Consider the following 12,197-nt stretch of genomic DNA (forward strand, 5'->3'; position numbering starts at 1 on the left):
ATAGATTTACTATCAGAGTAAAAGCAGAGAGATGTAGAATAAAGCTCCGAGAGAGCAGATGATGCTCGCTATAGTTGAGAAGGATAACAAATTGATTTACTATATGCCTTTGCCTGGTTTTAGTTGGGAAGGATAAATTGATTTAGAATATGTCTTTTCCTGGTTTTAGTTGCTTATGGAAAGCACAATATCGTTGGGGTAGTTTTCCCTAATTCCTGGAGAGATGGGATGAGCAGTAGATTAACAGTCCTAAGTAGGTACAGTACTATAATTGGTTGGCTTAGCAGAGTTACTTAAGTTAGGTGAAGTGTTTTTGTTAAATGTCTAGGTCCAGCTTTTGTGTTACATGCATGTCCTGTTGACTGGAAGTTTTCCCGTACTTAAGAAGAAGTTCCTTGACCGAGGCTATCCTGATCCCCTGCTTAATAATATGCAAGCAGGGGGAATATGCCCCCATTATTAAATATGGTTTAACAAAGAAGTTATCATTCCCACCTTTTATGTATAACAGCTTTTTTGTTAAATGTTTAGGTCCAGCTTTTGTGTTACATGCATATCCTGTTTGGCAGGTTGAACTTTTATACAGTTGTTTCTTGTCGTATCCATTTGATCACATCTTACAAAACTTGTTGTTTTATTGAAAGCCATCAAACAAAAAAAACATCCCAATACCCCCCAAAACCTGTATACTTAATACTAACATACAAAGCTATGTACATCTTTAAATATTGAAGTTGTACCCTCTTAATAGGAACAGATGTCCCAAACCGACAGCCACATTCATATATTTGAGTTACGCTAAAAGAAAGTTTATCCATGCTAAAATGTATGTTGCAGCCTGTGCTTCTACTAAGTGCTGTCTGATTTTGTGTTATCTTTATAACTCTCTGAGCTGAGAAAACACCAGAATGCTTTCAGAGAACATTAGCTCCTAGCCAATTTCCCTTTATCATATTGTAGCCAATTTCTGTTTATCAGATTAACTCCGTGGAGACATGAGGACGAGATACAGAATTGCTACTAAGCATACATTTATTTGGTAGAAAAAAGACTTGTAATGTTCAGCATTCTTTTTCATTTACTTGCTTTCTATTAAAACTTGCTGCTAGATCAAGCTTAGGGCTTTAATCCATTCAACCCCCATGCAAGAATGAGAAAAAAAAACATTAATTTTTCTTTTGTAATGCTCTTTTAACTAGATGTTTTTACATTGTAATGCCTACATTTCTTAAAACTGAACAAGGGGAAAGAGGGAAAAAGGGAGAAAGGAAAAAGAAAAAAAACAGGAGCACCTGTTTACAATAGTATACCAATTGCACTTAAAAATGACTAGCAAAACTTTACTTTGTAGCATGCAAAGAAAATCATATCCTCTAAAAATAGTACTGTTAAGAAAAAAAAATGTTTTACTTACAGTTAACTTTCACCCCTCCCTAAATACTTTTCCAAACATTAATGACATCAAGTAAGGCATATACTTTAGAGTCCCCAAGTTCAAAAAAAGTCCAATATTTACAGATTTTCTTGTTCTGCCATATTTCAGAAATATAATTATTGCTTTGTAATCCCACATTTGTCAGTTCCCAAGTTACTGGTTTTATTCATGTTCATTTCCACTTCCTAAATCCTGTCTCTGCTTCATTTCCAATGTACTCTCGATTCTTCTAGTCAACTCTCATGTTCCCATTCTTCTTTCCAGCATTTTCCATTGAAACATTAGAAAATATTTCACTGGCACAGTCTCTCTGTGGTCCTTTATTACCAGAAGAAAAAGAAGCAGAATCTCCTTCTGTTTCACAGCTCACTTTTTGTTGGACAAAGTTTTCTATTTCCTCCTTAGCATGTACATCAAAAAATTTATAATTTTGACCATCCAGGGAAGAATATTTTGAAGATAGCTGGGTACAGGAGTTTTATTTGAATCTCACACCTGCTTTTTGACATTCTCTGAATAGTGGAATAAATTTACTCCTGTCTGGTGTACAATAAGTAATCATCCTCCACAGACACTCTGCTGTCAACAATTTTTGGTACTTTGTCCTTCTGCCACAGTTTTGTCGCAGTCACTTTCTGTTTTCATATGTTACTCAATGTGCAGCCTTCGTGAAAGTCCATAAGATGCCTGATGATTGTAAATTTCTTTACAAATGTCCTTCTGTGAACCCCTCTGTTGTCTGTCTCTTCTGAGAAACCTTCAAAGCTGTTGGACAAGGACGGTAGAGCCATGGAACGGCTGGGCAAAAAGGTGTATACTGCTGCTACCTTGGCCATTTGGTTTATTTAATTACCAGACCCATATGACTAAGTATGTCTTAGCTCTTCTTTTGCAGTTCTATCAGGCTATTTTTGACCTTTTTGACTCTGAGGGAAAGGTTTTGGCTCTCTCTTTGTTGGGCTCCTCTTCTCAAGTGGCTTGTCCTTCTACTAAATGTAGTTACAGTACAGCTGATGCTTCTTCTAGAGCTGCTGTCTTTGGTTCTGTGTTGAGGCATTTTTCTTGGCTTCATCTCCAACCTTTACCTGATGATATTAACTCTAAATTAATGGGTGTTCCCCTTGATTATAATCTGTTTGGTTCTGCAGCATCTGAGCTTTATAAGTTCATGCAGGCAAAGGGCAAGGCCTTGCAGGAGCTGCAACATATTTTTGTTTCCCTTATTCCTAAAATTCAGTGGAATTATCCTTCTAAGCCTGCCTTTGTATGTAGACAGTCTTGCCCTCCCCCCAAGGATAAAAAGGGTTCTAGACGGGCCCCACCTGCTAACTTTAGTCAGACTCCTTCTACTCAGAAGCTCCCTTTCCCAGACATTCCATGTTCTGCCTCACTGTCTTCTTCTCTCCATCCTAGGTTCCTTCATCTCTTTGCCTTTTCCTGTCCCTTCCCAGTTGGTTAAAGATCACTCAGGACTCTTGGGTTCTGTCTTTCATTCATCAGGGGTACATCATGGTGTGGAAATCTCTTCCTTCCTTTCTAGGTATTCCTCAACCTCCTCCAGAACAGCTGCCATTTTTTCCAGAGCTGCTTCAGGGTCTTTTGTCTCAAAGCACCATCCAAGCAGTTTCTGCTCCTCAAAGGGGGAAGTTTTTTTTTTTTCCAGAATGTTTTGGTTCCCAGGAAAGAAGGCACTTGGAGGCCCATTCTGGACCTTTCCCAGCTCACCACCTTTCTGAAGATCCCTTCTTTTCAATTGCTGACCCTTCAAACTCTGTTTCCTCTTCCTCTTCATCAGGCTTTCATAGTATCTCTTTATCTCAAGGATGCCTATCTTCACATCCCTGTTCATCCCTATTGCAGGAAACTTTTGCATTTCTCTGTTTCTTCCTTGCATTTTCAGTTCTCTGCTTTACCCTTTGGCCTTTCTACTGTGCCAAGGGTCTTCACCAAATGCCCACTGCTGTGATTGCCTTTTGCTGGATAAGGGAGATATAAATCTTTCCTTACCTGGATGACCTGTTCATTCAGGCTTACTCCCCAGAGACTTTGATTCAGCACCTCCACTATGCTGTTTGTCTCTTACAAAGCCTGGGGCTTATGATAAATTTCCTGAAGTCCTTCTTGACTCCTTCTCAGGATCATGTTTTTTTCAGGTGCAGGTTCCAGACCAATCCTTTGCTGGCTTCCCTGCCACCACCCAAGGCTCTGACTCTTAATTGCATTTTTTTTTCAAGCCCTTCTTCCTCAGGTCTTTGTTATGGCCAGGACGTTTCAAAAGGCTCTGGGTTATATGGCTTACATCATTCTTATGCTGCCTCTAGCCATACTCCATATGTGGAAGTTGCACTGGTTCCTCAAGTCAATATGGCTTCAGCATCGTCATCCTTTAGACTTTCTAGTTCCTCTTCTTCCATGCCTCAAACTGGAGCTTCAGTGGTGGATTCATCAGCTGTCTGTCAACCCAGGTCTTCCTTTTCAGCCCCAAGTCCCCTCTCAGGAACATTTTTCAGATGCCTCAGACACGGGGTGGGGTGCTTATTTTGGGCCTCTTAAAGGTTCAGGATTTTTGGCCCATTTGTCAGAGAGCGGGTCACATCAACATTAAGGAAATGAGAGCTTTCCTTCTTGATCTTCAGGCCTTCCATACTCTCTTTCTTACAGGGCCTCTCAAAAACCTTACAGACAATACTACAGTGATTTGGTACATCAGCAAGCAAGGGGGGGCAAGGTCCTACCTTTTGTGCAGACTAGCTCTTCAGGTTTGGACTCTGGCCATCCTTTATCAAGTGACTCTTCAGGCTGTTTATATTCCTTCAGAACTAAATATTATGGCAGACTCTCTGAGCAGGTCCATAACACAGACTCATGAGTGGATGTCTCACAGCAATGTGTTTTTGGACATTGTCTACTTGTGGAGTACTCGGGTAGATCTTTTTGCCTCCCCTCTGAACAGATAACTTCCTCTTTTTTATAGGGTCCCAAGTCCTCTGGTGTGGAAGGTGGATGCCTAATCTTATTTTTGGAAGGGGATGTTTCTTTATGCTTTCCCTCCCCTTCCTCTCATACTGAGGGTCCTGCACAAGATAAAACTGGACTCCCCCAAAATCATGCTTGTGACTTCTTTTTGGCCCAGATAGCATTGGATTTCCGCTTCTCCTGCATTTAGCCAAAGGCAATCACCACGGGTTACCCACAGGATGAACCTACTCACAGAAGGCAAAGGGGTCTCTCATCCATCCTCACTTGTCCACTCTTCAACTGACACTATGGGTGATAGGGTTTTGATCCCTTTTAGGCACCTTTTTTCTGAGGATATGCTTTGGGTTCTGCCGGAGGCCAGGAAACCCAGTACTAGAAAATGTTATGTGTCCAAATGGAAGAGATTTTCAGTGTGGCAACTTGTCCATAACCGGGATCCAGTTTCTGTGAAGGTTCCTGTGGTTCTCTCTTATTTGTGTGAATTGCTCCATGCTGGATTAGCATACTCTTCAGTTAAAGCCCATTTTCAGCTGTTTCTGCTTGTCTGCCACTGACTCTTCCTTTGGTCTCTAGGTTTGAGGTCAAACAATTTCTTAAAGGCGTCTTTCTTATTAGGCTTCCCAGGAAGCCTATTCCTCCTCCTTGGGACCTTAATTTTGTTCTTGAAAATTTGACTCAAGCTGCTTTTGAGCTTGCGACTTCAGCTTCCTTGCAGCATTGTACATAGAAGACTGTTCTTCTTTTGGCCCTTACTTCAGCTAGAAGGGTGTCTGAGCTTCAGGCCATTATGTCTGTCCATCCTTTTTTAGCCTTTCATAGGAACAGGGTGCCCAAGTTGGTTAATGAATTGTCTCTTAATTAGTCTATTAATTTACCCACTTTTTTCCCTTCTCAACAGTCTGCCAGTAAGAAGGATCTTCAAACCTTGGATTTGCATAGACAGCTCGGATATTATTTAGATAAGACTAAGGCCATTTACAAATCTGAGCAGCTTTTTATTTCTTTTCATCCTAATTATTTGGTTTTAGTTGTTTCTAAGCAAACCATTTCTACATGGATCTGTAAGGCCATTTCCTTTTGTTATTCCTTTCATGGGAAAAGCCTTTCTGCTTCTGTAAAGGCTAATTCTACCAAGGCTGTGGTTCCGCTGGTGCTTTTTTCAAAGGATTGAATACCAATTCCATCCTTAAAGCAGCTACTTGGATTTATGTATATATCTTTACTAAGCATTAGACATTGAATGTTGTTTTCAGAGCAAGAGCTGGCTTTGGGTAATAATGGCTAGGTTCATAGGTTCATAGGTTGGTACTAGGCTATCAGCCCTAGGGCCTATATAAGCCTAGCCATAACAATTCCCTGGCTATTTCTTCCCACACTATTTACTTCCCTAGAGTAAGTAAGTAAGAGGCTTGTAAGGGCTCTTAAGCCATATCTTGTATGTGCCTACAAACCATTAGAAAATTTGCCCCAGGACTGTCCGCTTTTTCCCATTCACAGAACAAACTGGTGCTTAAAAAATGGAAAAGGATTAACTTTGTTTTATTGGGATGGGGAGTTTGTTCCATAGCAGTGGTATCCTCAGCAAAGTATAACTCTCTCTCCAACTTATTAATTGATGTTGCAAAAGTTGTTTAGATAACTACACCGTGTTTCTGATGCTGTTCGATTTGCTGATGTGCAGTAAATTTGTCAGTAATGGGTCGAAGGATGCCTAGTATTACAGACACAGGTCAGTTCTTTAGCAGTCTGTAGGATACTGAGTATAGTGACAGGGCTTTGAGTCAGTCCATGTAAGACATGTTGTTTAGGCCTTGTATCGTTTTAGTAAGGCATCTCTGTGGATTTTCCAGTTGTTGTGTATGTCTGGACTGATACATGCCAATGGAGGCATATTCGGTGATATGGTCTAATTTGAGTGGAGTAAATGGGGCCATTGACATATCTAGATCTAGACACAGTCCCCTTGTTCATAAGCTCTACAATGTACAAGGACATTTTTACAACAATAGACACATGTTGGTCAAAAGTTAGCTTACTGTCCACATAAGTTCCCAAATTCCAAACAATTGGGTCGGGTCAACACTTAGGGGCATTTTGTCAGTGTGGTAATTCCACAGGGTAGATTACTTTCCAAAAGATACAGTAATGCATTTTTTGGCATTTAATTTCAAACCATGATTTTGACACCAGTTATGTATATGAGACAAACCTTCCTGCTAGATGGCTAAGTTTTTTGGTAATACAATGGCTGCTCCTAGCTTGTAGTCATCTGCAAACTTAGTCAGCCAGAGTCCTTTGGGATTGACTTTTACTTCCGAAAAGTAGATGCCAAACAGGAAAGGCTCCAGCACTGAACCCTGTGCTGTACACAGAGCTCAAACTAATGTTGATGCTAATGCTAATAAATGGGGCTGTACAGAGGGCAGCTTCACTTCACAACTTGCAAGCTTCCCATCGTCTAACAAGTTATCAAACACGTGGACCAGACACAAAATATATATATAAAAAAAACTCAACAATGTGCATAAGTGAGTAACCAAAAACATAAAAAAAATCTGTCTGTAGACCTTATTCACTTTGTTGAATATTAAGTGTTTTCATCCCAATTAGTAAGAAACTTTTTGATGAAGTTCTTTATTGACTGGGACAAAACACTTAATTTTTAATAAAGTGCATACATTCTACAGTGAAATATTTTTATATATCAAACCTATGGAAGTCATCAGTTTATAGTGTAGAAGGAGGCAGGATGGATATCCCCAAGTTGCTTCTGATGATTAGTTTTGTGGTTCAAATATCATAGTTTCTTTACTGAAGTATACAGCTTACTGGACTGCTTTACTCACATTGGGTACTCTGGTCTTTCACTGAAGGCTTGGTGATTTAGCTTAGGTCAGGGGAGCCCTCTTTTCTTGCCTCCCCTTGAGTCATAGCATTTTGCTTTACTACACCTGATGGACCAGTAGCCATCTCCATGATGCTAAACATTAGGTTGCTCCTTGATATCTGGAAGGATTAGTCCACATACGTGTCAGAAGATATTTTTAGGGAGTGCAGTGTAGTGCCAGTACAAGGCCCTGTAGAGGCCTGTGATGAGGAAATGCTGTATTTGATATATACTCCTTCTGTTAAAGGAGACCATTTACTTGACAACCCCCTCCCCCCCAACCAGTGGCTACCTACAGGTCATCCCATGCTCAAAGCTTTGGATGAGCACAGGTCAACATCTTCTGCAGCTAGTGTAAGGAGGATGTCTCCTGCCCCTCTGAATTCACTTTCAAGGGTCTTTGCTTAAAGACAGACAAGGTTAGTTTGATGTGACCCTCTTTAATCCCCTCCCACTCCATGTGATCCTTTTTTTAGAATGCCCTCAGGGGTCCAAACATTAATGACATGAAGTAGAGTGCATGTTTTGGAGTCTCCTACTAGTTAAACAAAGTAAAAAAAAAAATAATCATTTCTAGGTTTTCTCGTTCTGTCCTGTTTCACAAATATTAGTAATGCTTTTGGTTTTCTTCCTGTTGATCTCCATCTCCCCAATCCAGTCACTGCTCCATTTCCAACATACTCCTGGTTCTTCTAGTCAACTCTTGTGTTTTTTTTCTGTCTCTCAAGCATTTTCCTTTGAAAGATTGGAAAAGGTTTCACTGGCACAGTCTCTATGGATTTTTGTACCTGAAGAATAAGAAACAAAATCTCCTTCTGTTTGATAGCTCATTTTTTGTTAGACAAGCTTTTTTATTTCTTCCTTTGCAAGTTCTGCATCAAAAAATGATTTTGCCCCTCCAGGAAAGGATATTCTGAAAATAGCTGGATACAGCATCTTGAATATCATGCCTTCTTCTCAACATTCCCTGATTAGTGGAATAAATTTACTCATCTTTTGCCTGGTGTACACTGAATAATCATTTTCCACAAAATCTCTACTGTCTTCTAGTTTTATTGCTTTTTCCTTCTGCAACAGAATTAATGATTTATGCTGGTAGGATTGCATCTTTACTCTTAAAGGTCTAGGTTGCTTTTTCATGGCCAGGTTTGGAGCATGCACATTATGTACCCTTTCAATTAACAGTTCCTGCTGAGGAATACATTCAGCTGCTTATTTGGGGTTTCATAAAATTAACAGTCTGTTCCTTCCAGTTTCTCTACAGCAGACAATCTCAGGTTTTCCCTATGTGCTTTGTCATCTATTTTGTATTATTTTTTTGAAACATCTCTTCTTGAGCAGTGTCATACTCAGCCAACATTTTCTTCGTTTTGACCTCTGATTTTTACAAGTTTATCACTTCATCTGAATATCTGTTTTAAAGCATCTTCTATTTTTTCCACCATTTTTTTGTTTGTGTTGATATACTCCTTCAGTGTTTCATTTATTTTAATCAGCTGTAACTACATTTGACTTATTTTTCCTCTAGGTTATTGGAAGTCATGTGTTGCAGTAAAGCTGGAGCTTGCACTGCTTTTTGCTGAACAGCTGCAGAGTTCTTCCTAGTCAGTGTTTCTTCCTCACCTTTTGTGATTATCATTCAGATTCTCTGAATTTCTTTTTTGCTGGTATCCAGGCTGTGCACTTACTAGCCAGTTACTGAACTTTATCCAGAAAGACAAGTTCACTGACTCTCTTTTCTGAGTTTCTGTTTTCACACTGGGAGAACTGAAATTAAGCTGTTACTCAGTGTGCAGCCATCTTGGAAGTCCCCTGCTGTTTTTATCATTGTTTTTTAATCAGTGGAATGAGTCCAACACTTCTGTCACCTCAAAGTCAATAGCACACCAGATCCACAAGTCAACAACTGCTTAGTTAAGTTCTTGCACATTCATGTTCAATACTCTTGAGTGAATCCTGTATTCGCTTTGTGGCCAGAGTACTTGAGTTTTAGTTTTACTATCTGGGATCATTTTTTTAAGGGTTAGCTGATTTGATCTTGTACATGTGGAATTCTCAAAAACATGCTGTAACATTACTTGGAAAACTTTATGGACAATGTGATGTATTTGTGGTTTAAAATCTCATCCAGATTTGCCATAGCTTTCCTTCCAAGAAGCAAGTGCCTTTTAATTTCAAGACTACAGTCACCATCTCTAGAGATATATTTGAGCCCAGGAAAATAAAATCTGCCATTGGCTATACTACCACTCTTCCATTTGCAAAGAATTGATAGAGAAAAAGGAGATAATTTCATTTTTTTTCTGTTAAAAAGCAGTCTAAATTATGTGTGTTCTTTCAGTTTCTTCAACAGGCTCTTCAACTCTTCTTCACTTTGAATCATTAGAGTGGTATCATCTGCATATCTAACATTGTTAGTGTTTCTCCCAGCAATCTCATTCCAGTATATTATTTGTCTAATGCAGCATTTTGCATTATATATTCAGAGTATAAATTAAACAAGTAAGGTGAACTTGTACATTGTTGTTGCACTGCACTTTTGTATGTACCTGTATTGTCAAGGTTCTTTAGTTTTTCTGTATATTGCTGACAACTGTTTTTAATGTCTTCTACTTCTGTGAGGTCACAGTCATCTTATTCTTGTCTCTTCCATTCTGTTGAAAGAACATACAAGGCCGGTGGTTATCTCCCAAAAGTTTATGTAAACGTTTTTGTTGAAAAAGTAATCCAACTTCTTCAGACACAGGACAACAATTAAACATTCAATTTAAAATATTCCAAAAGGAAATTACATCAGCAATAATGTCAGCAGGAAATGACATCAGCAATAATGACATCATAAACAATCCCATACTTATAAAAAATAAATATAAATAAAAATATGGTGTTTGTACAATACTTCTATGAATAAAGCCATACTATTAAACAAGAATAGTTTATATGCACCAGTTGTAAGATAATGCCTCCCAAACAAAACTTATTCATCTTTGAAGTGCTTTAACTTTAAAATACACTTCAAAGAGCAATACTCATTGAGACACAGATAGGCAGAAGCATTGTTTCAACTGCCAATACAATTCTCTACTTTCTAAAATTAATTGCCATGGGCCACCTCTCTTGTTTTTTGTTACCTGATCAATAACCATGTATTCAAAGGAGTGACCCTCATGTTCCATAAACTTATATAAACTTTTTGGAGATTACCACCCGCCTTGTGTGTTCTTTCATCAGTTCATTGGTTTTGTTTTTTTTTTTTTCTATTTTACATTCTGTTATCTTGTTTTCATTTTATGTACTGCTCATTTAAATATGCCTATTCAATCTCTTCCTTCTGTGTATCTCTGTGTTCACGTTTTCTCTGTCCATTGATTTCTGCTGTCATTCTTTCCTTTGACCACTTCTAAAGCCTCCTCAAGCAGCTGTTTTGCCTTCTTAATCCTTTCTCTATATGAAATATTTTTTACCCAAAATGAATGATTTTGGTAAAAAAAGTTATCTGTCTTTTTTTTCACACAGTGTAGTTCTGCTATGGGCAACTGTGCCCTATGAAAAGCATAACAAATTTGCAAATGTCATGATAACTTAGGGTAATATCCATTTTCTAATTTACTGGTAAATGTTTCAGAAAATTGTGATACTGTAGTTCAAACTCTGCAACAGAAGCAGCTAAATGTGTAAAGCAGTGCATGATTAGTTTTGGTAATAAATTGAAAAGAAATGTTGAGACTAAAGTTTAACTTGCAAGGTAGGACTTGCTCTGGGCACTTAAAATGTGGCAGCACTATTCAGAGATGGTTCTTGTGTCATTTTATTCCCATGTTTAATAGGGCAAAATGCTTTACAGCAATGGCTTTAAATTTGTTATTGAGGTCTGTACCTCACATTTTATTTTTCACATAATGTGTTTTCTGTTTTTGCAGATTGTACAGATGAACAATTACTTTGGACTTGGAATAGATGCAGAGTTGAGCCTGGATTTTCATCAGGCAAGAGAAGAAGATCCAGACAAATTTAACAGCAGGTACTGTATATGCATTTTATACCAAAGGCTTATATCATTAATGATGACAAGGAGTGCCTATGGAGTTTGTAGATTAGTGAGAAAAGGCATAGTGATTATTTGTAATTGTTTTTTTTTAATACTTGATATTTGATGTTTTTAAAATAATTAATCCTAGGTTTAATAAGCCATATTACTGTGTTATCTGTAACAGGAGGTGTTTATTACAGTTGTGCTAAGACTGCTTTCAGTTAATTGAAAATGTGTGACTGTTGACATTACTTATTTTAAGGAAAGAGCACTGGTGATGGAATATATAAGACTGACAGCTGAGTTCTTTTACTGAGAGACAAAGCTGAATTTCTAAAATAAAAAAAGTCCCCAGAAGCAGAACTAAGTAAAGGAAATGTTGCAGAAATTACTTGGAACATAAAACAGAAGCTTACAGTGATCAGTCTTGCTAGATGAAAAGGGTTGAAGACATAAAATTTGTCTTGAGTAGCACAGAAGCAGGACTGATGTAGAAACAGTATAGTGTTTGGAGTGGAAAACAAAAGGAAAACTAGGAATAGAAGAAGAAAAAAATCAGCACTGTTTATTTGCAGGGAAAAAGATTTATTAAGTTGGTGTTAAAAGGGCTGTTGTCTGCTTCAACACTATAAAGATTAAACTAAAATTAAGAATAAAGGGGGAGACCATGTAAGCAAATACAGTGGCTGATTTGCTGAAAACACTAGATAGAATGTTTGCTTAAAGACAGCATGAGATCTAAAAAATAATAGTGCTACATTTTTAACAATCCTTCAAGAAAATCAACTGGACTAAAGTGTGTGTTTGCATTTGATAAATAGGTGATCTGAGGCTGTGATGATACAACAGGTGTCAAAAATTGGGGA

The 12,197-nt window shown here is 38.2% G+C and overlaps 2 protein-coding genes across 2 annotated transcripts in view; one reads left to right on the plus strand and one right to left on the minus strand.

Moving 5' to 3' along the window:
* DGKQ (diacylglycerol kinase theta) overlaps window positions 1-12,197 on the plus strand; it is a 2,194,335-nt gene that overhangs the window by 2,060,100 nt on the left and 122,038 nt on the right. Inside the window, exon 19 of the mRNA XM_044059107.1 lies at window positions 11,222-11,322. Within this exon, the coding sequence (XP_043915042.1) occupies window positions 11,222-11,322 (101 nt within the window). The remainder of the gene's footprint in view (window positions 1-11,221; window positions 11,323-12,197) is intronic.
* The window catches only part of SLC49A3 (solute carrier family 49 member 3), a 1,094,331-nt gene that overhangs the window by 88,390 nt on the left and 993,744 nt on the right, over window positions 1-12,197 (minus strand). The gene's annotated exons all lie outside the window — the stretch shown is intronic.

The sequence above is a fragment of the Protopterus annectens genome, chromosome 17.part0 (assembly GCF_019279795.1).
Source record: "Protopterus annectens isolate FY-2018-M chromosome 17.part0, PAN1.0, whole genome shotgun sequence".
Taxonomy (NCBI): domain Eukaryota; kingdom Metazoa; phylum Chordata; order Ceratodontiformes; family Protopteridae; genus Protopterus; species Protopterus annectens.